This window comes from Lepisosteus oculatus, chromosome 26, assembly GCF_040954835.1.
Source record: "Lepisosteus oculatus isolate fLepOcu1 chromosome 26, fLepOcu1.hap2, whole genome shotgun sequence".
Lineage (NCBI taxonomy): Eukaryota > Metazoa > Chordata > Actinopteri > Semionotiformes > Lepisosteidae > Lepisosteus > Lepisosteus oculatus.
This window is the reverse complement of record NC_090721.1, coordinates 9550483-9578441: the sequence shown is the minus strand read 5'-3', so window position 1 is coordinate 9578441 and position 27959 is coordinate 9550483. Positions and strand designations below refer to the sequence as shown.

General features: G+C 47.9%; 1 protein-coding gene and 1 long non-coding RNA gene across 5 annotated transcripts; one reads left to right on the top strand and one right to left on the bottom strand.

The window, feature by feature from the left end:
- Positions 1 to 1626: 1626 nt before the first annotated feature.
- On the bottom strand, positions 1627 to 4112 carry LOC107076404 (uncharacterized). Its single transcript, XR_001477683.2, has 2 exons — positions 2491 to 4112; positions 1627 to 2019 (listed from the first exon to the last, which is right to left on the bottom strand). It is a non-coding gene; the product is annotated as an uncharacterized lncRNA (long non-coding RNA).
- Positions 4113 to 4312: 200 nt separating this feature from the next.
- hnf1ba (HNF1 homeobox Ba) lies at positions 4313 to 27959 on the top strand. 4 transcript variants are annotated; one of them, XM_069184224.1, is made up of 10 exons: positions 4313 to 4964; positions 8684 to 8883; positions 9984 to 10173; positions 11814 to 12052; positions 19047 to 19207; positions 20559 to 20700; positions 21003 to 21194; positions 22353 to 22471; positions 22725 to 22769; positions 25239 to 27959. In XM_069184224.1, exons 1-10 carry the CDS (start codon positions 4585 to 4587, stop codon positions 25257 to 25259), a joined length of 1689 nt encoding a protein of 562 aa, XP_069040325.1. In that variant the 5' UTR covers positions 4313 to 4584; the 3' UTR covers positions 25260 to 27959. The 4 variants fall into 4 exon arrangements, with proteins under 4 accessions (XP_069040325.1, XP_069040323.1, XP_069040326.1 ...); XM_069184222.1 differs by having other exon boundaries at positions 9903 to 10173; XM_069184225.1 differs by lacking the exon at positions 22725 to 22769.

The following is a 27959-nucleotide window of genomic DNA, read 5'->3' as shown; positions in this document are numbered from 1 at the left end:
CATCCAAGGCAAGGAAGACAAAACATTAATTTACGGCGAGAGAGAGGATAGACACGGCTATCAGATTCGCAGACTCCAGGATGTTGCTCATCGGGAATGGTTCTGCACCTTGTGGCGTCTTTCGAACAGCTCGATCAATGACATTCCATTAGCTCGTGAACGACACGGGTGGGAACGGTAAATACTGGGGAACCGTTGCACCATGAGCTAACGTACAGTGCTCCGGTGTAGTCAGATACGCACGCCAGCGTGGACCACAGCGTGGTGTTGATAATCTCGGACTTCCACAGCCGCGAAACTACAGCACTTCCGTTCCAAATGCAGCTGTATTGAAAACATGCCATATATATGCTATGCATAAAGCAAAGTCATTCAAGAATACATTAAAAATATAAATCAATATAAAGAATAGCATGAGACAGATTAAACAAGACGTGAGAATCCCATTGATAGATTATTTAACACTAATTACAAATTTACAAATTTAGCTCTGCTAATTACTGTGTAATTGCTGAATCATTTTCAGACGCAGTTTTTACAGCTTTTCTGCCGCCGGTCAGTTGATATTTTTACACTGACCTTCTGATACACTTATAGAGTAATTGCAATATGCTTATTATTTTAACGGACTGACATTAGGAAAAGGAAAGCTATAATACTTATTAAAATACACGCTTTTCGGATCTATTTTTTGATTGATCTGAGACTTTAACATTTTTTTAGAAACACATTGCGACACTCTTTTCCCTTTGTTTCTCTCAAAAACCTGAGATTAAAAAAAACGGGTCTTGAAAATCTATATTCTTCTTATGAATTGAACACATTTCACACCTGCATAATCATTGTGCGCACAATTTTTACTTTTTCGATTGTACATTTCCTACACGACTAATTTCAGTTAATATTTGATTTAGAGGCTGTCTGCAAGAACTCTGGAGATGAGAATGTATCAGCTGTGCTGCTCTTTCTAACTTGTTCAAGCTTAAACGTTGTGTGTGTGTGATTCACAAGAAGCCTAGCAAGAATTGAGGGCTGTTTCACCTTGCTGAAATCGCCCTTAAAAAAAAAGGACTTCTGTAAATGTCCTTTTCAGACTTTCCTTTGCAATTATCAAACTTAAATATTATATTCCGCAGTATAAGAAAATTCCTAATACAAAGTGATAAAGTTGGGTAATTATTACCAGGACAGCTGTAATGGTAGCAAATTTTCGAAATTGTTGCCAGTGTCGGCCTGAAGCGCACCTGTCGGTCTTTTGCTGTTGTTTTAGTTTCACTGCCGTAGTGAAAAGATTTTACACTGGGAGTCAGGTGTGGGCTCCATAGCGCATCGCGAACCCCGGGGGTGTGTTGCGGTCCCAGACACTGTAAAAGCGCGTGTTTTCCTGCTGATTCCTGCTGGCTGAGCACAGCGGTGCTGTTGAGCGGAAACTTCTGCGCCGCATGAAAGTGCAGGATCGGAACACACCTGTGCAATTAGCCAATTCGTGAAAGCGGGTCACTATTACATTCATACATATATCTGTGCGTGTTTTGGTATTATTTGCATGTAATTGAAAAAGCACACCAATTAGAAGACCACAATTAAAAAGCATTGTGTCTTTAAGAATTACAGACTTTGAAAATGTCAGGAGTAAGAGTTTAATGGAAATATTAAGAGTATAAGGAAATGTTCACATTTTGAAGCTGCGTTGATACTCTGAAGTAGGTCCAATGCATGGTGTGGGCTAAAGTCTATAGACACCTGGGGGTTTCAGTCATGCCGGGGTTCAAAAAGAGAATATTGACGTCCAACTTTCTCCGTCGCGCCGGTCAGACGCGAAGCGCAGCTCTGCCGGCCGCGTCCTCAGCGCTGATGTGTCCGCAGATAGCGGTCCTCGCCAAATGTTTATTCAGATAAAGGGGCTGCGCAGTTCTCTCATAACCGCGGCCTAATCTGTCCGGCTGGCACTACTGTTTGAGCGCCGAAGACCGCTTTCAGACGAGCTGGAGGGGAAGCTCAGAACGAGCACCTGTTTCACTTGGAGAAAATAATACAAACGAAAAAAAAAGTTATAAGACGACAACCTACAGTCGAAGCTTGATTGACTGTTTTGAGATTTGAAATAAGTGTTTTGTTCATTATTTTTTTTTAACTTTTCTTAGTGGAACAGTCCGTGTGCTCTCCAGTAGTCCCTTCCAGGTCTCACTGTGATTTCCAATTAACAGAAGTTCATCAGTTGTTTGACCTTTGGGAAGTCTTAGACTAACTTCATCGTATTTACATCGGGGGATATTTTTTTTCAGAATAAATTAGTAGTAAACCTCGGTTTTCACGCCTGTACGCGAAAGAAGCAAAATAGGATTCGATTTTGAGATATCTATATTATAGATAAGATACATTTTTACTGACCGCATTTGCGCGGTCATATTTTGCAATGTAAACAGTTGTAAATAATCTCGGGTGATTAGTTTATTGAACATTTTAATATTTTATAGAACCAAAACTTACATTTGAAAACAGTGTAGCTAAATCCTCCTTCTAAGAAATTGGTCCGTTCTTTCTTCCACACAAAATACAACGCATACAAAAACCCATCTGTCTACTGGCGGTCAAACCCAGTTCGGTGAATTCTGCTTCATAGTGATAGAGCCGGCATCGCAGGATCGTATATTTCAGACCTAATTATAAACATTATACGCTACATAAATGACTATCCAATGATACATTTGTAGTTTCAGCATTGTGTTGTATCGATAACCTTCGGCTTGGACATTTGATTTTACTGATTTTACTGGGCGCTGAAAATAAACACAGACCAGAGAGAGAGTCTGAGTGTGAAATTAAATTGCGTTGCTCCGTTTCTAATAAGACAATGAAATGGAGCTGTCAAACGGTTCAGTGTGGTATTTTTCGTTTCCCACCGGTTCCTGAATTGTCAAGGCGTTATTTCTCTATTTTTTTAAAATTAATTTTGTATAGGCAGGTAAGGGTCTCTTGATGTCCTTCTGTTTCTTAAGCGAGTTTGTATCGGACCCAAAAGCGTCAGAAGACGAGAAATACAGGAGACCGATGTGCAGTTTCTCTCCTGTCTGTAATGACCTGTTGGACCAGTGTAGGCCGACAGGCTGTGTGGAAACTAGTTCACTCTGTTTCGTTCTTTTGTAAAGCAGCAATTCGATTGATCAGGATGGGTGTAAATAACGTGTCGTGCAGTAATTTGATTCATCACGATAACAGCAGACAAAACAGAACCATTGAACACAAACTGGCTGAAGTTTTCCTTATCTAGATGAAGTCACAAACCCTGGATTTAACCCACTTCTATTTACATGACCGAGTTTACTAACCTGTTCAGAGCCACGACGAAGTATGTCGAAGCAGACGACGTTAAATAAACGAGTTGGTGTACCGATTGAAACGAAGTGCTTTTAAAAAGGCTTTAATTCCCGTATCTTGGCGAGATTTTGTTTTGTGGCCCAGATTTTTCAGCGCCAAATTAAACCGCGGTGACGTTTTTTTTTAATGTGATTTTTTTTTAAACGATTGATCAAGAAAGGATTAGACAATTACTCAAGATCGAAAATCCGCAGAAAATAAACGCCTCGACTGTGTTGGACGTTCGAGGTGATAAAAGCCGCTATCTTGAGTAATGTTATTATTGGTAATCAAGAACCCACGCTGCAGATAATCTTTGCCGCAGGCCCTCTTTTTCCGCTGCAGGACTCGGGAGACAGATGCTGAGCTCGGCGATAGCCGCTGGATTTGGGTTTCCAGCTGTCCAGCCGAAGATCACAGAAGGTGCTCTTACCTTTTAACGCGCGCTAACGCGACTTTGTCGATTCGGTTCAAGAGATCGAGATCGGCGCCGATCAATTCGATTAATTGCACCCTGTGTCCCCTTGGCGTAGCCTGCCTATTCTCAGCACTACCTGGGCACTGTCTGCTAAACATCACCTGCTGTCCGCAGCAACAGCGAAATCATCAGTAACAGCCACGTTAAAAACAAACGGCATAAAATAGTAGTGTTGGCATGAGGGAAGTATACTATAGCTGTAAAATTTAAGCCCGATATGACTTTCATCTTTATTATTATTATTATTATTATTATTATTATTATTATTATGTTCAGATTGTGTCCAGTTTGGGGTTGGGATTTCATGAAATACTGACAACAACAAACTCCAGGAAAGACACATTCATGTTCCGTCCCCTTTTACGAAAGCATTTACCCAACACAGGTCCAAAGTTCATCTTGAAGTTTGGCTGATAAACCCTGCCAATAAAAGGGCCAGTGATCTAGAACAAACACGGGGAATTCAGCGTACCTGCAGCTCAGTCAATAGGGCCCAGTTTCTCCCTCCTCGTTTGCATACTGATTCAAGTCAGCCGGCCCACTCATTACCATATTTTATATGGCTTTCACAGAACATCATGGCAAATTAAATCACTCTCGGCTCCAGGGACACAAACCACCTAACTGAGAAGCAGCAGGTGCTTATTGAGAGAGGAAAGCACACGGGGGAGAAAGAGAACATTTCGTTCCCCATTTCTCTTTTATTTCTTTTTTTTTCCCTCTTCCTTTTCCCCCTTTTTGGTTTTTTAATGTTTGAGAAAATGGTCTCCAAACTGACCACTCTACAGCAGGAGCTCCTGAGCGCCTTGCTGAGTTCCGGAGTCACCAAGGAGGTCCTGATCCAGGCGCTGGACGACCTGGACCCCAGTCCCAACGGCTTTGGAGTTAAGCTGGAGAACTTGCAGATGTCGCCGCCGAGCTCCAAGCTGAGCGGCGGCGGCGGCGACGCGGATTCCAAGCCCGTGTTCCACACCCTGACCAACGGGCACGGGAAGGGCGGCAAGCTGTCCGGCGACGAGGGCTCCGAGGACGGCGACGACTTCGACACCCCGCCGATCCTGAAGGAGCTCCAGTCGCTCAACACCGAGGAGGCGGCGGAGCAGAGGGCAGAAGTCGACCGCATGTTGAAGTGAGTTTCACGTCCGCGACAGTGCCCCGGTCCTTGGCGAGCAGATGTACTCGTAAAAAAAAACGGTTATCTCCCCACTCCCAAGAACAACTCGGCTGTATATTCCTAAAATGTCATTTTAGAAACGAGGGCGGCGATTTAGAATTTTTATATCGACGTTAAAATCCAAATGTATTTTTTTCCGTTTTGCTCTGCGATATGTTGCATATATCTCTATAGTTCCACACCTAAACATTTCACAATCTTCGTTATTTCAAATACCCCTTCCTTTGAAATTATTTGATGTTTGAAATCACCGGAAATAATCGGAAGTTTGTCTGAAAAACCCTAAAAAGCGCTTAAGTGACATTAAAATATAGTAGACGCATTTGACAAATCAACAAGTGCGAGAGATGGAGCGGGTTTAAATGAAAACAAATTTTATGACAAGAACCATTAAAACGAACTAGTCTATAAATATTCGCGTGTTATTTTTTAAACTTCATTACGGATATTGTATCCTCCAAACCGTATTTTTCGTTGTATTTGGACGGATCGAAGTGCAGCAATATTTTCCCTTAACAAGTCCATGCAAGGCAAACTTGTTTTCGTGACTGCCAAACCGAGAGAAGCCCGTAAACGTTTGCATTACAGTGAATAAAAAGGTAAAACGTTTGTACGGTAAATTATAAATTAAGCTACAGAGCATTTGTCCTTATTAGGGGCGTACGCAGACACGCCCGATAGGTACAGGAAAAATCCAAAATAAAAATATGTTTTTGCTGGATATGAAAAATCACACCAGCAGTGACCACGTCGCTAGGAGTTCCGAAAAAATGTCTCTCACGTTTTGCAAATTTAAAACAACCCGCCGGTATTTGTACGATCACATTCCAGTTACTAATTATCTAAATAGTTTATGATTTCTTTACCTTAGCAAAATATCAACTAAATAAGAGCAATCTAATTTATTATTAACTACCGCAGCACAGGCTGCCTTACCACAAGGCGTCGAAACGACAAAAGAGTTTATTTTTATTATTATTAAGCGCCACAATGGAAATACATTATAATTTCCTTTCCATTTATGATAAGCCTATATTTTGTAATTGTGGTTATTTTCTGGGTTCTACCAAACTCGGGAATAAGAGTATTTGAAAACATTTTCATAATTTCTACTGTTGTGTATCTGTCACACGCCTGTACGGCGTAACCAGTAATGGAAAAAGTTAACGAATAAAAAGCACACTATTATTAATAATCGACGTTATTCTGCATTGGAACATCACTAAGAGCTGTCGTTAAGTTTAGCCAGGTAGGCGTCTTACTTTTTGTTTTGTTTTTTCTGTGAAAAAAGTGTCCGAGGGGCTTTGTTTTTTTTTATATTTTAGCCTTCTGAAAACGGGATGAAATATTCCGTTTTTTTTCTGAACAGTCATATAGCGGCCTTACAACACGACCTGGCCAAACCGGGCGGGTGACAGGAGAGGAATAGAAACCGGAGCACGTGTAGCAAAGTTGTTATTAATTTTATTCTATAAATCATCAACTGAAAGACACACAATAGCGTTTGATTAGGGTGAATGGAGACCTGGTTATTCATTGCCGAGCGTTATAAACAAGCTCTTCAGACGCGCAGTCTTCGTCGGTATTCACCAAGGCAAACAGTCCTGTTTGGGTTAGCAAACGTCTAGAACCGAGGAGAATTCAATCCTCAATCCAGCCGGACCGCGGGCCGTGGGGATGTTGCTGGAGCCCCTAGACGAGCGAGCACACCTTGAGCCGAGCGCGGTAGGAACATTCTCCGAAAACTCGCACCTTCGTGAATATGATCGCCTTTCGATCCGACAGATCTGTTATCGGAATCTGTAATTGGTTTCTTTAATATTTATACAACGGTGGCGTATTTAATGAAATGCGTAAAGTAAATAGGTATTATCAAGATCGTCTGTTGAAGTTTATAAAGGAGACCAGAAAATGCGGGGAATCAGTTTTTGTTTTATTCTTATTTTTTTTCCTTTTGTTGAATTCTGTTTTATTTTAATTTTATGGTGAATTTTTATAAATTTCCCTATTCTTGCTCGTGCTGTTACTCGTATCCGGATCATTAGTAAATTGATAACAAGAAGGAAAGTGTGACGCGCTTTTAATACAGACGTGTAATATAGCGTCGCGAATATTATTGCGGCGATCGCCGTTCTTTAGATTTTACAGGTACCGGTTGTATTTGTATCCTAATTATGTCAAGATATTGCAGACTTTTAAATATCACTAGGGACAGTCAGGTCGGTGCACAAAATCATGTAGAGTCTCGTTTAATTTGAAAATGTATTATTTTTTTTTTTCCTGGAATCATTACCACGACACAAACAATGCGGATTCTCAAATATGTCCCGGGTTCACAGACGCTCTATATGTTATATACAGCGGTATAGGTTTTTGGGGATTTATGGAGACGTTTTAAGCGGGTGATTTTAAATCATTTCTCTGGTTAAGGCTCGCCGAGTCCGGGTGAGGTTTCTCTAAAAAAAGGCAAAGCGACGTTACGATTTGTGGCCTAACCAAAACCGTATATTGTGCATTAAAAATGACTCCAGACACCAAGTTGTAAATTATGCCGGATCAAATAAACAAATCCACAGGAGTAATTAGATCGAAAACGTCAAGACGCCCCGTAATTAATCTCCCGGCTCTTCAAGCGTGTGGAAGAGCTGTGAAAAGAGTCATCTGTTTTGTTCTTCGGGGCCTCTTTAATCTTGAAGCAAATTCATTTAAACTCCAGTCTGACTGTATGCAGACGTCGCGGGCGTTTTTCTCAGCTGCGGTTTATAATCCCGTCCCAGCGAGGACCGGCAGCGGGTTTCTCGGCCTTCTCACCTCCCGGAGGCCGAGTTCAGACGCGCCTGGATTTCCAGTTCGTGGCAAGCGAAGCCACCGGCGGCTTTCGGCTCAACGTGCCAGCCCGCAGAAAGGGCGAGAGAGAGAGAGCTGTTGCGTGACTTTCCAACGTTTTGACACTGTTTGACGGCGGTCTGTGCTTCTTACACATATATAAATAACTGACACGGCTGTTCTTGGAAAAACCAAACTATTTGCGCACAATTGCGAAAGTGTCCTGTGTTTCCATCGCTTGCGGTATAATGGCTGTCTTTTTGTTCGGGTAGGCTGTGACGGAATTCAGATACTTTTGAATTATTCGGGCTGTAGGGTGGCAATAGATGTTAAGTGGGCGAGTCGGTTGTTTTAGTGGGATGTGCACAGGGGGTTAATAACACGAATTTCCCCCCACCATCCTCGTACCTCCGTGTATATAGAACAGCGCTACAGCGATGTTTAAAATGTAATAACCAAAGGCGGAGAGGAACCGACAGACGCGAGAATGAGAGAGAACTCAGGCCTGCTCGCTTGTGACGTGTGTTGCTCGCCTATAAATAACCAGGCCATTCGAGTTTGATCTTTTTCTTCACCGTGACAGAAAATAGGAAAAGCAGCACTTCATAGTGGCTGCAGAATATCACCCTTTTCTCCAGTGCTGAAAGGCTACAGATCTTAAACCGGGTCACCTCTGATGCTGCGGGGGACTAGTTCACGTCGGCACGCCGTGCAATTCACCAGTGCACCAGTGCTACAGGAAAAGGGGACAGGTCAGCCCCAAGTGCGAGAGCACGGCTGGTCATTGTATTGGTAACCGTCTCGCGTGGCGCTAATGACGACCCCTTGCTCGTGTTGTGCCACCCCAGCGAGGACCCCTGGCGCGCGGCCCGCATGATCAAAGGCTACATGCAGCAGCACAACATCCCCCAGCGCGAGGTGGTGGACGTGACGGGGCTCAACCAGTCCCACCTGTCGCAGCACCTGAACAAGGGCACGCCCATGAAGACGCAGAAGCGAGCGGCGCTCTACACCTGGTACGTCAGGAAGCAGCGAGAGATCCTCAGACGTAAGTCCTTATTGGAAGATTTTCGTTGTGCTGTTTTTAACAACTGTTGTGACAAGCGCGGTCAACACTGGAACGCGGCTACGGCGAACGCCGGGAGTCCCCAGATGTTCATAGGTTTCTTAGGATAAATAAAACGAATAGCTCGGTCCTAGTTATACACATGTACAGTTGTGTGTTGATTTAGGACCACGAAACAGAAACTCCGATTGAATGTTAGGCTGAATGCAAATAAGCCTGTCGTTGCACTTGTGCATAAGACAAACGGAACTGAACTGAAAGCAGAATGCACGTCTAACCCTCTACAACTATATTTTACGGCCGAAGAGCTCATAAGTATTTGCAAATGATCAATACAGAAGTTGTTAGTGTTCTCTACTGCCCCAGGGGTAGGCCTCAATGGTTCTACGCTATGCCCAGGCGACTGTAAAAACATTTTATCTTCCTGATTTTCTCATCAACCTTTAGAACCCGCCGTTTGAATGAAAACAAAACATTAGGCATCGGTAAAAAAAAAAAAACTTCCTGCAAATTGTGAAGGTGCTGTTATCGGCTCCGCGCCTATGGCACTAATTGTCAGTAGTGCCTGAGTTACTAACACTTGTCGCCTCACAGTAGTAACGCAAGGGAGTTTACTGCCGCTGGAGGTGATGGGGTCGCAGCGGTAATAGAAAAGATTCAGAAACATCGCTGTAGTCGAGGCCCGAGGTGGCCGAGGGGCTATTATAGCAGTCATTGAGAAATCTTCTCTTGGAAGCGAACGGGAACGCTTTTAAAGTGTCCCAATTGAGGTCAAAGTTCGTGTTATAGTGCAACAAATGTATCTCATTGATATTTAGTTTGTTAAAATACCAGTAGCATTGAATTGATTTTTTTTTTCCAAGCAGCCTAGACGTTCGGAGCCTTAGTTGTATTTTGTCCTCATCGTTGTTAGGAGCTAATTGCACCTCTTTTCTCTCTCCTGCTGTTGCTGCTGCTGTTGTGCGACGGATCAAATGTTGCCCCCTTTTTATTTCTTGCAGAGTTCAACCAGGCAGTTCAAGGGTCTGACAGCAATATGACAGACAAAGGCAATCAGGATCAGGTGCTGTTTTTTTTCCCAGAGTTCAGTCAGCAGGGGCAGGGCCAGCCCGGGATGGCCGAGGAGGCGGGGGCTGAGCCCGCCAGTAAGAAAATGAGGCGCAACCGCTTCAAGTGGGGGCCCGCGTCCCAACAAATCCTTTACCAGGCCTACGAGCGCCAGAAGAACCCCAGCAAAGAGGAGAGAGAAGCCCTGGTGGAGGAGTGCAACAGGTGAGAGGGGGTGTCGGGGTGAACGCGGAGAGTCTGGGGGGGCTGCCTGGGATCGCACCGCGCGCCTCTCTCCTCCTGCTCCGTGGGAGGCCAGCTCGGGGGCCGAGGAGGTAGTTATGGGCGCTGCAGACCCCCAGGGTGACCATAGTTTGATTTTCAAGGAAGAAAGAATCGACACATGCCTCCAAGGTTCATGAATCTTGATTACTGTTCCCAATCACAAAAATCAATTTCAACTCTCTAGTTTTTATTCAACGTCTTCGTAGATATTGAAGCAGTGGCAGGGTTGCTATTGCTCTTCCAGAATGGCAAACAAGGAAAAACCAAAATTAGAGCCCTCTTTGAAACTTAAAAGGTTTGGTTTTTTTCCCATTGTAACACCACTAAAGTCTTAACTTAGGAGCAGTCCTCATGGGTTACAAAAATGATCCGTTTTAACAAAACGCTTTGAAATATAATGAGACAAGTGAAACGTTGTCGTTTCTCACGGCCATAAAAACAGCCAAACACACACAGAAAAACCCTTTTCAAGCGACACTGCGTACGCTGTATGTCAGTTCAAAACATCTACTGGTAGTGCGTGGAACGAACGTAAATATGCAGGCCTGTGTTGTTTATACAGTCTGAGTAACGAGCAACACAAAATCCTGGACAATTTTTGGAATTTTATAAATCCCGGTCAGACCCATATTTTAGGTCTCGGAAAGAGGGCTTCTGGTCTGGTATCCAGGAAACGAGTGCACAAACGGTAGAGGCTTGCTTCCTGTTAGTGACGCCAGCGTGCCAGGCAGTGGCAGGGAGCTGCGCTTGGGCAAGACTGGAGTTGTCGCAGGGAGTGCTGGGAGCAGCTGCCCGTATTCTGGGGCTGTCCCCCCACTGCCCACCTTCAAAACTCTGCATCACCTCTGAACGCCCGCTGATCTGATCATGGCGGCTCTGTCTGTCGCCAGGGGGTTTTAATCGCGCCCCTGGCGCGTGGGCATTTGCCCGGGAGTTCTTGAATTACAACAGCATCTTATTTAGAATGCTGGGGGACATGCAGTGTGTAGTGATAAAGAAAGGAAACACCATAAAAAGTAAAAGAAAATGTTAAAACAAGCAGGCAGGTTTATACAGACAGAATGTAGGGCAATCAGACATTGACCCTGTGGGGAAAGGTGTGTTTTGAGTTTGGATTTGAAGAGAGTCTCTTGTAGGGTCTGGGCAAGGGTCCATAGAACAGGCATGGTCATCAGAAGTCCGAGATGGAGTCCTGGCTACAGTCAGCTACTTGAATAGATTGATCACTTTATTAGCCATACACAAATTCTTGTGTTAGGAATTTGTCTTTTCGCATACCCCAGCTTGCTCTCCATGAGACACACAGACAGAGAGAGACGCTTGGGGTCAGAGCGCAGGGTCAGCCATTTATTTGGCCCCTCTGGGGCAGTTGGGGCGAAGGGCCTTGCTCCGGGGCCCAACGGAGTAGGATTCCTCTGCCGGCTGTGGGATTTGAACCGGCAACCTCCCAGCCACAGGCGCAGATCGTGATCCACAGAGCTCCGCGAGTGGCGAGAGCATGCTGGGGGGAACGGAAATTAAAAGCTCCCAGCCCGCTTCGCTCTGTTGAAAAGCCATTGTCTCTCCCCCTCCTTGCGCAGAGCGGAGTGCATTCAAAGGGGCGTCTCTCCCTCCAAGGCCCACGGGCTGGGCTCCAACCTGGTTACCGAGGTGCGCGTCTACAACTGGTTCGCCAACCGCCGGAAAGAGGAAGCCTTCCGCCAGAAGCTGGCCATGGACGCCTACAGCGGTGCGCCCAGCCACGGCATGAACCCCCTCCTGTCGCACAGCTCCCCTCACCAGCCGCCGGCCAGCACCTCCCCGCCAAGCAAGATGCAAGGTGAGGCCGGTCTCCTGCAGCCTCCCCGTGGGTGCAGTGCTTTGTGAACACGCGTAATGCCTTTGTGCTGGAAAGGTGTGTTTTGAGTTTGGATTTGAAGAGAGTCTCTTGTAGGGTCTGGGCAAGGGTCCATAGAACAGGCATGGTCATCAGAAGTCCGAGATGAAGTCCTGGCTACAGTCAGCTACTTGAATAGATTGATCACTTTATTAGCCTTTCTCAGGGAGGGGCTGCGGTCACCTCCTTGAGCGTTGTAGCCTTGCGTTGTCCGGCTCCCGCTGTCTGGGAAGCGTCTTGTCTTGGAGATTGCCAGGAGGGGGCTCGTTCGGCGTGCGCAGAGCTCTGTACTTTGTGCGGCGAGAGTCATAAACGGGAGACTTTGCCCACTGGTGTCGGTGAGGGTTTCCGTGCAGAGATCCAGACCGCGATGCACGTGTTCTGGGGCCTCTGGAGACCCGCCCCATGCTTGCTGTAAGCCCCTCGGGGCTCATGTTCGGCCTCCCGGAATATCAGCTCTGCGGCCATGGTGGTTGTGGTTTCAGTACAGAAACTCCAGTGGCAATAAGGCTCTATTGATAAAACCTAAAAACAATCCCACAGAAACTGGTAAAGGTGCTTTTAACCTGTGTAGATAGAGGGAGCTCCTCTTAGCTGTAGTGTGTGCCATGCGGTGATGTCACCTGATAACGAGTTTACAGTGGGACAGCACAGGCTGGGGGCGCAGATGAGGACCTCTGCCTTTTTCTCCTATAGGACAAGAGACAAAAAAAAACAAAAAAATGCAGCGCAGTTCTGAGCGGTGAAAAGGTCACCTGTGAAATTCTAACCTGTGGCTCTCGAACCCATTTGTAATGTGTGGTGCACTGTGCAAATGGTCTTGGTGCTGGCCGGAGGCCATGCAGCAGAGAAGTCAAAAGAAAAATCGATGACAGAGAGAGTGAAAGAGAACGGGTGATCAATAGTAGAAGACAAGAGAGAGTGAGCGAGCTGAGAGCTGAGTAAATTCTATTGTGATTCCGCGGGGGGGTGGAGGGGTGTGGGGGGGGGGGGGTTCTAAAATCACATGAAGGACAATCCACATTGTACCTGCAATCTAAACTCCAAAGTCAGCAGGACAGGGAGCTCAATAAAGGAGCGCAGGACTGTGACAAGCGCTGGGGTCAAGCTGGGGTCAGCCTGGGGTCAGCAGGGAGAGACCAGCTCCTCTGCAGTTCTGAGGAGAACTCAGGGTCAGGAAGCATTGCACTGGGGTTTAAAAGTACTTCAAGTCTGCTGGAATTTGGGCCGAATGCCACTTTTCTTAAATATGTCATTTTAAGTAATAAATCAAGCAGGTCTAATATGATTATTATTATTCAGCAAATTATATTATAACCTCTTCAGATGCCCATTGTGGTGGAGCATCAGAAAAAGATTTATTTACTGGCACAGGACTGTCCTTTGCAGCTCTGGTTACATTTCTGCACCCATTTCAGTCAAACGTGGAGGGACTTGGGTCAAGTGTTCGGAGAAATGCTTCTCTCGATCTGCGCCCCGAGCCCGACTGCGGGGTCTCGCGCGTCGGCTTCGGTTCTGTCCCTGGGTTGCATGTCGGTGAGATCCAGCCGCTGTGCAGAATAAACGCGCCGTCGAGCGCAAGTTCAGCTCATGCGGGTGCCGGTATCCTCTGGCCCGCACCGCAGTCCCAGGCGCACCTGGTCAGGGTGTGACCCCACTCCCTCGCCGGGGGGGGGCTGCGGCCGGCGGAAGACCCCCCCCAACCCCCCCGAACTCTTCCTCCGCCGTGGCCTGCTCGCTTACAAGGCGTCCTGCCAGCATCCCCTCAGCAGCATCAGCTGTTTTCCAGTGTCAGACCCTGGCCTTACAATAATGTCCCAGCAGGCAGCCCAGCACGTTGCTATGGCGTTGTCTGCATTATGCATGCTTAATTGACAGTTAAAATCCCTGGCTACTAGATCTCACTGCCCTTTGATTAGGGGCTCCCCTGGCTTTTCTACACTATACCCATTCACCCCCTGGGGTCCCATTGTCTTGGGCATATTAGAGGACCGCAATGACTGTAACCCGGGTTCATTTATCTCTGCTGGGCTGGGGAGGGCAGTTTAAGAGTCCCATCCCTTTATGGGCTACAATATAGACGCCAAGACAGCGAGCAGACTGGAGCAGCAGGAGCTGTCCACGGCTATATGGGCTCTATTCGGGCCAGACAGGACTGATGACCCCGTGGCTTCATACAGCCTCCCTCAAAAAAAAAAGTTTCGGGACACCCCTCCCTCTCCGAAACACAAGAGTCTTAGTTTCCGCAAAGGGGTCGTCACAGGGTCGGATCTGGGGAGACTGCTGCAGTCGGGCCTTTTCATTGATGCTGGTGTTTCTATTGAAGAGGGCAGCATGCAGGGGCTTTGCTGTGTCTTTGGGTAGTCCAGGGTGAGTGTAAAAAATCTGCCAGTCTTTGTACAAATCTGTATGCTGCAAAGCAAGCCTCTTTGCATGATGTGCATGTCTGTATTCATGTATTTGCATGTTTCAAGATTTGTATTATGCTCCTCCACTATACCAGTTAGTATTAGATATTTATGTGGGCTTCCTCACTACTAGTTTCAGGAGTTCCTATACAGGCCCTGTAAGGTATCATGCAGTATCTCTGGATAAAAATAAATGGCAATGACAATCCCAATAGAGGACAGACAGGGCCCTGTTTCTGTATGGCACTGGCCGAATGTGTAGCACATCTGTAGGTGTATGAAGAATACACAGCAGGCAGTAGAACGCGCGTTTATCCTGGGAGGGAACTCGTTTCTCAGCACAGAGCGCTGGCACGCAGACCTGAGACGACGAGCCGGTCCTCGCTGTGGCTCCCCAAAAGAGCGCGTCTGCCCTCTTTTAAGTCGCCCCCTCTCCTCCGCTCTGTACAGAGCAGGGGCTGGCGTGAAACGTAGGTTCGAGCCGAGAGCAGAGCACATGTGAAGCAAAACAGCCCGCTTCTAACTAATTACTTAATGATTTGGCTGCCATCGCCATCCAAGGAAACTGATATTTGCTTGCATTTATACAACCAGGTATTTATTGGAGCAAATGGGGTGAGGTACCCTGCTCAGGAGTCCAGCAGCTGTGACCCAACTGGGGATTGAACCCGAGTCTTAAACCTTAATCACTGCTCCACACTACATCCTACTAGCTGCTAGCTAGCTCATACTAACGTATGGTCTCTCTATGGGTCAGTTTTACCCCCCATTAAGGAGTACAAGTGCACTCCAGTGCAAAAGCTATGAATTCCCCCCTCATCCCAAGAATGTCAGAAAGACCCCAAAAAGCTAGCGAGAGCAGGGGAGTCATGAGTGCAGAGCCCTGTCCCCCCTCTCCCCTCCAGGCAGGCTGTGCATGAGAACAGTGCAAGCTGCCTCTTCCCTCATCTATACCTGTGGCTGTGGAGCACAGGCACAAAGCCCACTACACCCTGCAGAGCGTGGGAGGGCTGCTGTTTGCAGGTGGGCGCAGTAGAATCAGCCCTGCCTGGGGATGTTAATCAGTCCTTTGATATTACATGGGTCCTGCAGAGCCGCTGAACAGCTAGGAGCTCCATCCCCTCCTCCTCCCGTTAGAAGAAGACTGTGATCACTCGTCTTCCTGACACAGGCCGTCCAGCATGGTGCTGCGGTTGTCCACTTTACCAAGCTTACAGCGCGCGGCGAGTCCTGCCCTGCACTCTGGCCTGGACAGGGTGCGGGCGGATTTGGTCGGAGTTGTGCTGCTTTTAGCTCATCTGTCTGGAGCAGCCCAAGACTGGATTGCTCTGGGGAAATAAAAGCTCAACTCTAACCCGGGAGGTCTGGCTTTATTTTGGGGTGGAGCAGTGGCCACCAGTGCCTCAGAACATATCATCTGCAGGGCGACGGTTGGCCTTTTGTTTCTCACGGGATGAGAGGGAGTCTTGTTGTTCGTCCATTGAACGTCTTGGTGTGTCTGAAGGTCCCAGCTTGGCTCTCGACAAGCTAAAGCAGTCGGTCACTGAGAAAACCTGGACTGCCTGGACCAGCACTGGACAACCCTGCTACCAATTCATGTGCAACGAGCTGTTCTGTTCAGTACTAAACCACCACGTCACCGTGCCGGTGTGCTGGATGGGTTGTCGAAAGTGGTTTTTAAGGATGGGGCAGGGTGTGTTGCTTTTTTTGAGAGGGAGCTATTGTCCCGAACCCCCCTGCCCCAGAGGCCCAGTCCCAGAGGACTCTTCTCCCAGACACCATGGCCAGCCCTCTTGGCCGAGCAGGGGTCTGTTGCTGGTGAATTACTGCCAGTTGAAAACGGGACAGTGAATAGCCGCCGGGCCCTTTCCGTGACACTTTTACAAGGGACACAGCTGTAAAATAAAAGTCTGTTTATGAGCCCTCAGCCATTGTTTGGCCAGCAGGTCACAGAACCGATGAAGTGTTTTATGGTTTTTACTGGTGTTTACAAGACGCAGGGGAGTGTCATCGCCATGTTTGGTACATCTTAATGTCCCATGGCCCCTTTGAATGGCTGTAAGGTCAGGACAGCTCCTCACTGGCTGTGGCGGGGGGGCTGTGTGGATGAAAGGGTCCTGCCTCTTGGCTTTCTTCTGGCTCTGAATGGGAAGACTGTGGCTAAATATATAGGCAGCTCTGACAATTTCATTAAGTTGCACTGGCTGCCCTGAGACCTGCAAACTGAAGTGGACTACTCACTTCATTGGCCATATACAATTTCTTGTATTAGGAATTTGTCTTTTCGCATACCCCAGCTTGCTCTCCATGAGACACACAGACAGGGAGAGAAGCTGGGGGTCAGAGCGCAGGGTCAGTCATTGTACAGCGCCCCTGGAGCAGTTGGGGTGAAGGGCCTTGCTCAGGGGACCCACGGAGTAGGATTCCTCTGCCGGCCGCGGGATTCAAACAGGCAACCTGAGAGCTTAGGCAGCCATGGTCTCCTTTGCAAACGTTTCTGATTATTATATAATATCCAGTTATTTATAAGTGGAAATAATTTAGAAATAGTCTAGCTGCAGGCTTGAAAATCTGGCATTTTGTTTAAAAACCCACATGCTTTTTTTAATGATGTCCAGCATAATAGTTGTTTGCTGTTGATGATCGTAGGAGATTTTCATTTACTGTGGCCAAGAACTTAACAGAATAACCCTCAACTGTCCACTCTGGTTACAGGACCAGTGTCCTTCCTGTCTTGGGTTGTAATGGCCAGAATTTAAATTGGCATATGCTCGTTTCTGTCGCTTAAAAATCCAGCGGTTTATTCATCGTTACCGTCGGACTTCTTGTCCCAGTTCCAGCCCAGGGCACCTCGCAGGCCGGCTTACTCATCTGACCAGCGCCCACGTATTTATAAAATCCTCACTGATCCATCTTGCGTGTCAGGCTCCCAAAAGTTGTGGGGCAGAAAATCAGTGGGCAGACGTTTCTTTGCACACCAGTGATCTAAAATGATTTCTTTCCAAATCACTGGGGAAATCAAACTCCTGGGATACTAGTGGGCGTGGAGGCCTGGGGTAGGAAGATGGTACTGGTGGTGCCAGTGGACGCTGCTGTGTCCAGGCGTGGGACAGGCTGTGGTTTGGGAACCCCCGTCTCCCGTCTCGCTCTCTGTATAAACAGCTTGTCCTTCCGTCTGCTCACCTGACAGGGGACCCTGGGTGGGAGTCTCAGCGTGAGGTTAGGAATACAGCATGAGAATGTGTTTGACATTGGTTGTGACTGTGTAATGTTTATTCTGCTCATATCGGAGTGGCAGGAGACTGGCCCGAGTTCATTTCATTAAAGGGGAGATGCAGGATTCCTGAGGGCCCACTGGCTCTGTACTGTGGGAAACGTGAAAAAAAATCAATGATGAGAGGAAAAATAACAAAACTATGGCATGGGATACGCCCCCCTCCTCCTCCATCAGCAATCTAGACTACTCCCTCGCGCTGTTCAAGCTGGTATAGAAATCCGCTCCAGATAGAAACAGGTTGACGTAAAAACCTTAACGCGTGCAATTACAGTTCAGAGTCTTATGGTTTGCAACGGTTCTTTTTGGAATATTTTTACAAGTTGTTAAAGTGTTTTTTTTTTAAATGACATCAGTTTGAGAAACTTAAGTCCTTGTGATCTTGGCTTTTGAAAAACCCGGTGGCTGTCTGGTCTCGGGGTCTTTTCAGACAAGAGGTGCTGGCTCAGGCAGAAACAGGTCGCTGGATACCTCTGCGTTAAGGCAAAAGGGGTATCCGCATCACAAATCTCACGACACCTTCTGTTTATCTGTATGTTATAGATAATATAGTAAAAAGTGTTGCATCTCCTTGACAGAAGTTTTGCAATTTTCTGATCCGTATACAAAATCTGACTTGGGATAGGCTCCAGCTGTGGAGCCCCCTTGCCCTCCGAGCTACAGCAGTGTGGTTGGTACGTGATGTTCCCGTGGACGGGTGACATCTTTACTCAGGCCCTGCTGGCTGGAGGCTGGGTTTGCTCTCCCATTTTAGGAGGGGGAGGGTCTCAGGTGGGCTTTGTTTGCTCTGAGCAGTGTGTAAACAGCAGTGCCCTTGGGTTCCCTGTGTGCCTACAGTGCCTACAATCCCACTGCAAAAAACGTTTCACCCATTTCAGTATTTACTGAGAACAGCAGGCTCTTCTGTAAGCTAGCGCAGGGCGTCTTACCTTATGTTAAACAGTGTCTCCTTGCATGTTTGCATAGACAAGTTGATAATGCATAAACTGCTGTTTGCACTTATCATCTCTAAAATTTGCACAATAATCTAAAGCTGACAAATCCTGAAGTGAATCGAAATACTAGCGGGAGTCTTGTCTTGCGCCCTGCTCTGCATTTGTCAGGCTATATGCATTTGCACTGCAGTGGAGAATGTGATTGGAACGCACAGTCCCGCAACTCAAAACTGCACATGACTCTCATGAAGTTTGACTGGGACACAATGTTTATGACGTCCTATATAGTGGGCCTAATTCTTTATTCTGTCTCTCTGCAGGAGTCAGGTACAGCCAACAGGGAGCCAGCGAGGTCACTTCCTCGACGACCATCAGTCACCACGGCAACAACGTCATGGCGACCAGCCAATCGGTTTTACAGCAGGTGTCACCGGGAGGCCTGGACCCCAGCCACAGCCTGCTGTCACCTGATGCCAAAATGGTGAGCACACCTGGGCCCACCAGGCTTCGGCGGGGCTGATAAGATAACAAGGGCGGCCTGTGGTCCCTTTAAAAGGAGAACAACATGCCGGAAAGAGAGCTTGGCAGCCATTGGCTGAGAGGCGCGCACACACAATGGGCTCGTTGTGCTGTGGGCTGCGCGCGCTGGAAATGGACAGCAGGGGCTGGCGAGGGAGTAGGCTGAGCTGCGAGAGGGGGGCACAGCCAGCGACACGCCAATAAACCTGACAATGGAACATTCTCGTTTTATTGATTAAATACCTTGTAAAGAGCGTGGTGTGGGTGGGGCGCTGTTTGTTTTGCCCGGGTAATGACGGCAGAAGTCGATAATGTGGAGCATTAAAAAAAAAGAATTTAGAAAGAAACCGACCCCCCGCTCCTACCCCCCCTCCCCACACACACACACACACCTCGCCTCTAGTTTGGAAATTCTTTCATCTTAAAGTAACCGCAGACAGAAAAAAGATGTGTGAATGTTGTGCTTCCACTTTCAAAGGGGTGAATGCTTGGTCCTTGGGCCTTTTTAACCTCAGTGGGGGTCTGGTATTGCCCTGCTTCTGCAGCCCCTGGTGGACAAGAGCCTTGTGTCTCCCTGCCTGACACCCTGCTGTGCGGGCAGAAATGTGTCGCCCTGTATCTGTGGTTCTTGTTGCTGTAACCCATCACCCCTCAGGGCTAGCTATTGAACTCTTCGGCAGCGTTTACTTCCTATAGAAGCAGCAGCGGGCTGTGCATGAGCAGACTTCTTGTATTGTTCTGTAGCTCAGGAGAGGGCGATGTGTGACAGGGTGCACCGTTCTGTACTGCTGGCTTGTGCTCTCTCACGGTACAGTCTGTCCTGTCCTGGGACTTGTCATATCTGTGACCTGACCATTTCTCGTGACCTCTGGCATGCTGGCTGAGGCCTAGTGGGACGCAGAGGCTGCAGACATTACTGGCCTCCGCTGTCGTCCTGCTCTCCCTCCGTCACGACAGACGCAGGTCTTGCATGCGCTGCGTTTCCCCTCAGTTTCTTGACCTGACAAGTGTGGCTTGGCCACACTAACACACTGTCCGGATTTGTTTTGCCTGCCTACACCCACCCCCACACAGAGAGATCTAGGAGCACATACTCGGGGCGTGAATGAACAGGGTTTCGCGCGGTCTGGGTTTTCGCTGCTGCCTTTCAGCCAGTTGTTAGAGTTTCGCCTGAAATTCTGGTGCACCCCGTTTCCTGCAGAGGACAAACCCCAAATCCTAGCCCACAGGGCGCCATGCAAGGGGAGACCATGTCTTGCCTGTCATGCTGCCCTGCTGCTGTCTGACCCCCATGTCTCTGCCTGTCTCCCCAGATCTCGGTGTCGGGAGGAGGGCTCCCCCCCGTCAGCACCCTGACCAACATCCACAGCCTGTCCCAGTCCTCCCACCACGGCCACCAGCAGACGCAGAACCTCATCATGACCCCGCTGTCGGGGGTCATGGCCATCACCCAGAGTAAGTGTGCAACACCTTATGTATAGACACGGTCAGTTTAGTTTTAAACTAGATCCTATCTGACATGATCTAGGAGCTACAGAGGAATGGAGCTTAGTATCAACCTGTGTGCTGCACTGATATAGAATTAGCAACATGCAGGTACGTATTAAAGAGAGTACATTCTATACATTCTGTTGTCTTTTATGCACGGGCTTGATGGTTACTGCAAAAAGCCTAATAAACCCTAAGAAATAAATGACCGCATTTCGTTTTCAGGTAGCCTATCGAAAAGTCATTAAGCGTAGTCTTCTCTTTCCAAGGTTTGAACACGTCGCAGGCCCAGAGCGTGCCGGTCATCAACAGCGTGACGGGCGGCCTGGCCGCCCTGCAGCCGGTGCAGTTCCCGCAGCAGCTGCACAGCCCCCACCAGCAGAGCCTCATGCAGCAGTCGCCCAGCCACATGGCCCAGCAGCCCTTCATGGCCACGGTCACGCAGCTCCAGAACTCGCACAGTGAGTCTAACCCCGCCCCTGCCCCACCCTGACCCCGCCCCGCCCACAGCCCACCCCTCCACCTTGTGAACCCTTGGAATGGGACTGGAGGGCTATAACCCACTTTGGTCCAGCCCTGTGGGGGTGGCTGCATCCCAAACTCTTTCAACCCCCCCGATTAAAAGCTTTAACGTTTTGTGGCACACCAGGTGCTTTTAAAATCATCATCCATTATCGGCCAATTTTGAAATGGAACCTAGACTAATGAGAAACATTTCGGTCCACCTTTTTGACTAGAATTTGTGAAGCGTGAACCTGTGGCAGTGAACAGAACTGTTAATATCTGGTTTGTAACTGGAAAGCGCTACACAAACATCCTGGTCCCCAGTTTTTGGACACACTCTCTTCCAATTCCGCAGCCCAACTGAGTTTGGGAAGCACCGCTTAACTGGATTAAATCGGAAGTTTTTCTGTTATTCAGTTTGTTGCAAATTGCCAAATTCATTGCAAAATTGCCAAATTCATTGCAATCCCCAATTGGGATGTCAGTGCCAGGAGGCTGGTTTCTGTTGCCCAGCAGAACCCGTGTCACCAGGAAGCGATGGGTGTGTTATTAACTTTGAGGGAACAGGTTGTGATTTAATCCCAGCTTCCTTCATAACCTACTTGCTGACGATCTGGGGGGTTGCAGGATGTAATGGGGCCAATTAAGCAGACAACTGGTTCAATAATGTCATTTTAAACCTGGCTGCCTCCCTGGTTGACCAATCCTATCTCCGGAAGTCCCGTATCGGCAGTTGTCCAGCCCGGGTCTGGGGGTGCTGGATTCCTGCAGGTTTTCCAGGGATCTGTGAATTGGATCAGCGGCCCACGAGATTCTTGTGAAGTCGGTCAGATCACGTCGGTGATCTCCAGCGTGGTGTCACTCTGGGGTCCTTGAAAGGCAGCCAGATCGAAGTGTCAAGAGTGCAGAGCCTTGACCTCGTGAAACAAGCCAGCATCTGCCTTCGACTCGGGCCTTTTGTTTTGGGGCAAACAGACCTCCTGCACGAGCCCCGTCAGCAGGCATTCCTGCCTGCTGCTCCCTGTGTCCTTCACACACGGGCGGGTCGTGTCTCGTGAGCGGCCCGGCGCTCTTGAGGACCTGACCTGAGGGTTGTTCTCTTCTGTCTGGTGCAGTGTACTCCCACAAGCAGGAGCCGCCCCAGTACTCCCACCCCTCGCGCTACCCCTCGGCCATGGTGGTCACAGATGCCAGCAGCATCAGCACTCTCGCCTCCATGCCCTCCAGCAAGCAGGTGAGTCTCCCTCCCGCCGCGCCCCCTGCGTTTGTCAGGCCCCGCGTCCTCTAACCTGCGGCCTCAAGGACCGCAAGCCGACCCGCTGGCTAACAAAACATCTGCATCTGTGGTCCAGGGCCGATGTTTTGTTCCGTTGTCTCGCCCTGCCTTTGCACGGCGTAGCTCCGCGAGCGGGCTTGTGAGAGTTGTGCACCTGCGGGTGCTGTTATGACTGTTGTGTGATTGACTTGTTCAATTCCCTTCACGTTAGGATTCCACTGTAAACAAGTTGATGCAACTCGGTGGGCTGTCCTGGGTAAATACATTTCCATAACTAAACTAATTCCAACAACTTAACAACTGAATTAATATGCATTGGTGAGGTCATTCCTGGGGCTCTGTCCTTTTTTTCTTTTTTTTGTAAATTTAAGCAACTGGGAAGAAAAAATGTAAAATATTGAACTGCAATGTTCTGTAGCACAGTTCTAAATTGCTCTCTTGCGGTGCTTCCTCTGTCCTCCCAACTCAGGATCATGGCCACCTGACCAAATATTATTTCACGCCCATGTAGTGGTCCTGTCCTGACGTTAACAAGGTTTTAAAAAGATCGTCTTCCTGTGAAGGACAGAGTGCGCTGATTGGTTCCAATCTAGTTGAACGCAGGGAAATCTGGGCAAGGCTGGTTTGCTTCAGGGGATCCGCTTGTAGCCGATTTCACAGGATGTCAGGAGAGAGGGAGACGAGAGTCTTACATTTCTTCCAGTGCCACAGCTGACCTCACCCTGCTTCCCACCCCCACCCCCCCTCGCAAATCTCAATCAGTGGGCCAATCGGGCGCATCGGTACTCCTCGGAATTCTATTTCCTTTGAAAGTCCCTATCAATCAATCTGCCGTGCGCTCAGCCCGAACTGCGCTTGATTAATTATGCCTCCTTTCGCTTTCTGCCTCACGCTCAGCTGACTCTGCTGCCCGGGCAGGCCGCCTGAGAACAGGAAATGTCCTCTCAGCTCAATCAAGAGTCCTGAGAGGGGATTGCGTTCGGCCGGCTGGCTGCTCACACCCAGCTCGCAGGGCAGAGGGAGGCCCCCTGTAATTACTGCTCTTCCCACTGCACTTAAGTCTTCACAGTGATCGCTCTGGCTTGGAAGATTCGCTCGTCTCTTTCACACGCTCAATTTCCCACGCTGCTGAAACGCTCCCGGAGCCCAGCTGAAGCCGGGCCCTTCTGCTTTTTTTTTTTTTGCTCGCAAAAAAAAATAGAAACATCTCAGAACACCTCCCTGCTATTGCACCTCTGTGGTTGCAACTGTCCAGCGATCTCTGGTGATAAAATTCCCAGCTGTCCCTCTGTGTACCAGTGGGTCGCTACCTGTGATTTTTGCCCTGTTACTGTACAATCTACCCCCGTTCAGGGGACATTTTAATTATTGCCCCTGCCTTTAAGGACGCATCTCGGGGCCTCCCAACAGTGTCTCAGAGTATTGGATGGAGTGCTGGAAAATCCTGATCTGTTCTGTAAACAAAAGCATTCTATTTAGATTGCCGATCTCACTTTATTTGAAATTGATTTCCTTGATATGTGTGCAATATTTTTGATGCACGTTTTAATCAGCTGGCCATATAAAGTCCACTGCTTCTTTGGTTTAAAGCACTGGTGTGCTCAAAGAGTAGGGGTTTCTTGAACGTGGGCTTAATCTTTTGCTCTTGCAAGGGAATTATTTTAGCCATCGGAAAATATCAGCTGACGATATCTTAGAAACATTACCCGCAGGACTGGAGGCACCTCCTCCTGCAGAGGAGGGAGAGGAGAGGCCAGGCACCCCACATAGTATTGCCGCATAATATTTTGGGGTCACCATTGGGCACCACAGTACTGCACTTGCGAAGCTGTCGAGTTGCGGGCACTGTGTGCCCCAAACATTGGTCTGGGTGTGTAATCGGCTGTCTGGAGGGCTGTGGGGGAATGGAGCTTCGTTTAGGGATTTTACAGATAGAAATATTGGATTCAACTGTGGGTCAGTTGACATGAAGTGGCTGGTTGAGGTGGAAACTAGAGCAGACTTGTCTTGGCACATATATAGTGTCTTACTTGTGTAGAATTGAAAAGGCATCTTGCTTCAGTTTTCTGCATTCCTTCTCATTCCTTCACCTGTCGACTGGTCTCTCCCTCCCTTATCAGGACCTCCTGTTTGGACTAGCTGGTGTAAATCTGCACAGCAGCCCAGCCTGGGTTTTATTACCTCTGGGGGGTGTTTACACAATCACCTCCCCAACCTACTCTGGGAACCTGCTCCTAATGACTGTGTACAGGTCTGCCCTGGGCTCCACCTTATCAGGACACAGTGTTTACCAGCCAGTGGGTCACGACGGGTTCAAAACCCATCCTCAGGAACAGAAATGCATCTCCACAGAAATAGCCATTTCAAACCACCCTAAGTGCCGAGTAAGGAAAGAAGAGGAGGTTTTGCAAATAAAAATATTTGGTCGGGTGTAGTTAAACCTGCTTGAGTGTCTTGCATCAAATTAAGTCAAGGACCAAAAAGGTTATTGACTTCTCATCTTAACCCACTTGAAATTAAATAAATCAGATTTTGGTTTGCAGAAGGGGGCTATTTTCTTGTTTACTATCCTCTATTCAAGGTAGTCAAAATGCTTTCTTTTTCCTCTCACCTGTTAGTGATCTTTTTGTGCAAGTCAAAAATCGGGGACCCGAGATTAAACCCTTTGTTTTATGTCCCTCTCTCTTGTCTGTGGCCCCCTCTCCTTCTTGTGTCGTCTTTGTAGTGTCCATTACAAGCCTGGTGAGGACACACACCTGACTTCCTCTGCGCCTAGCAACCAGAGCACGCTTTCCACAACATCTCTTCCGTAACCTTGGCAACCCCTAACCAGTGGAACCAGCGGACTCCGCGGCGATGCGTCGTTCAACTGGCCAGGCTTGAAGCGACAGGAGATGGAGCCCTGAGGGGCAGAGAAAAGACACAAAGCAAAAAAAAAAAACCCAAAACTGCAAGTTTATCTTGTAAAAGACGTTCAATAACAGACGCCCAGTGGCAAGGAGATGACTGGAGTTGGAAACTCCTGCTTTTTCTACACTGCTGTGCCAACAGTGTTCTTATTCTGTGCAGTCTTAGCTACGTTTGCTTTTGTTTCAAGAACGACTTGTCCTTAAAAGTCGGCACGTACGCATGATTTTTGTCATTTACTCCCGAGCAGAACAAATCACAAACAGCCAGAGAGGAATTTTGGACGCAGGTCTTGTTTGCAGTGGACACACTGCTGGCGGGGTGAGGAGGGACTGGAGGAGAGACCAGGCTGTTAGGGGTGGGGTCAGGCGTAGCTGGGTGCCCTCTGCAGAAGAAGATCAATCTGGACCATTTCCTGTTGGGTGCAGTGTGATGCCTCTAGGACAAGGCACCAAAGGAAAAATGGTGAGGCACTGAGTATATTGGAAAGAGCTGGGTGGACTGAGCCACTGACCCTGCGCCTTTTTCCAGCCTCTCTCTGTACCCCTGCCTGCAGCTTCCTCACAGAGAAGACTGGAGGGGAGCCTTCACACACACCCGCCGCCTGTGAGACAGTGGCGATAGTGATCACAGTGATTACCGACAATCCTAATAATATGACAAATCTGACTCTCGCTCATAAGAAACTTCATTGTATGACAATCACAAGGTTATTCACCTGCCCTGTGCTGCCTCGGTGGTAGAGTGGTAGAACTTAAGTTGTAACGCTTTTATTTTACAGCGGTTGTATTTTGGATGCCTGTTATGTTGTAAAGTCTTCCATGTATCTTTTTCACAAATTGTGCGTTTCTGACACTGTATTTCTGCTGGATGAGGCACCACTGGGCACCTCTCTCTCCATCAGAGCTCCCTGTGCATCCTATGCGTGTGTGGATAGATGTAATAGGGCTCCTTTGAGCCCTGCTACAGTGATGTCATTCCCCAGGAACCTGTATAGGGGCGTTCCACTGCTGTCTTGAGGAGCAGAGCAGTGCGATTTGGGGGGACCTGGACATTCCAAAAATCCAGGAGCAAGTCCTGGTAGGAGAGGAGCAGCCCTCACCCCCAGACCATCACAGACCGAAGGAGCTTTGAGGCTGTATACACAATATCCCACCCCCAGTGCCGAGCCTTAAAAACCTTTCATTAAAATAGACCACTGCTTGTCTACCTCTTGATATCAAACGCCCCCGAAGCCGCTGATTCAATGAAGACCAGGAGCTAGTGCTCTTCGACACTGATCCCCGAGGACTGACAAGGCTTCGCTTTAACAGAGATGAGCTCGCCCTTCTCGGCGCCCGCCCTCGCCCTGTCTGCTAACTGGACAAGCGGGGGAAGACCAGGGAGCAGAACTGCTCAGAACTCCCAAACCCGGAGCCTCAAGGTCTCAAAACAGTAGCTCAGGAATGATTTCATTTCACTCCGGTGCAAAATCTGTGACATGTAGACATCGTGATTTCTCATTTTGATATTGATGTTTGCACCATACTGGGGAGATGAGGAGCAAGAGAGAGTGAGGACGACAGAGTCTCTGCTGGGAGTGTACTCCACCCCCACTGAAAGGCTGTTGGATGTGACTGTAGCTGTAAGTGCAGGTGGTGGGTCTTTCCGTGTACATACTGGAGGTCACACAGAGCTCAGCGAGACCGGCAGTGAAAAAAGACCAGTACCGTTGCAGCATCACGTAACGCCAGGAGAGAACCTGGACTTTTCAAATCCATCCCAGTTCAGAACTGCGTTTCCCAGAGTTTCAATGAGTTGACACGGACCCCACCTGTACCTCCTTCTCTACACCCTCCCTGCATATCCAACAAATAATAGGCACTGATAATTAGAAAGCAGCACAAGGTCAGTGATTGTGACAAGGGGACGGTCTGCAGACGCACTGTTGAGGCCCTTGGTGACCGGGATCTGCAGTTCCTGGGTCAAAACTGAGGCGCTGTAGAAACGGGACATTCTGTGATGAACAGTGTTACTTACGCAATAACTGCGATAACTAGTCGGGATTGTGTAACAATCACAGGATTGAGAAGAAAATAATTTGATGCTTTTTCTTTTTTCCAAAGAGGCAGTATTAATTAACCTGCTGGTGGTTGATTTAGTTGAGGTTCATAATGTTCCCAAAACCCTGTAAATATGAAAAAGTTTTGGGTTTTTTTATGCATTAAGAATTGAAGTCCTTTCCAGATTGTATTTGAGGTAAAAACTTCAGAGCCATGACTTTGTACGCACATAAATAAATATGTTCCGTTGTACAAAGGCCACTCTTTCAAAAGGTCACAGCTAGGTTTCCTTTTTTTTCCATGTTTCATGTGTGAGACAGCCACTGCCGAGATCTCAGAGGGACTTTTACTTTTCTATACTATAGAGGACAAAAACACTGGAACTGATCTTCTCTTGATGTAATATTTTTGTATAAAAGAATGGAAATCAATCTTTTAAAATCATATTTATACTTTGTTGTAAAGTGAATATTTCAAGTAAACATTTTTTTTTCCAA

Excerpts from the sequence above, each read along its gene's own strand:
- hnf1ba (XM_069184222.1), top strand. The coding sequence starts at position 4,585 with ATGTTTGAGAAAATGGTCTCCAAACTGACCACTCTACAGCAGGAGCTC. Across the intron at positions 20,701-21,002 it reads GGTCATGGCCATCACCCAGA|GTTTGAACACGTCGCAGGCC; the intron begins GTAAGTGTGCAA and ends TCTCTTTCCAAG. Across the intron at positions 22,770-25,238 it reads AACTCGGTGGGCTGTCCTGG|TGTCCATTACAAGCCTGGTG; the intron begins GTAAATACATTT and ends TCGTCTTTGTAG.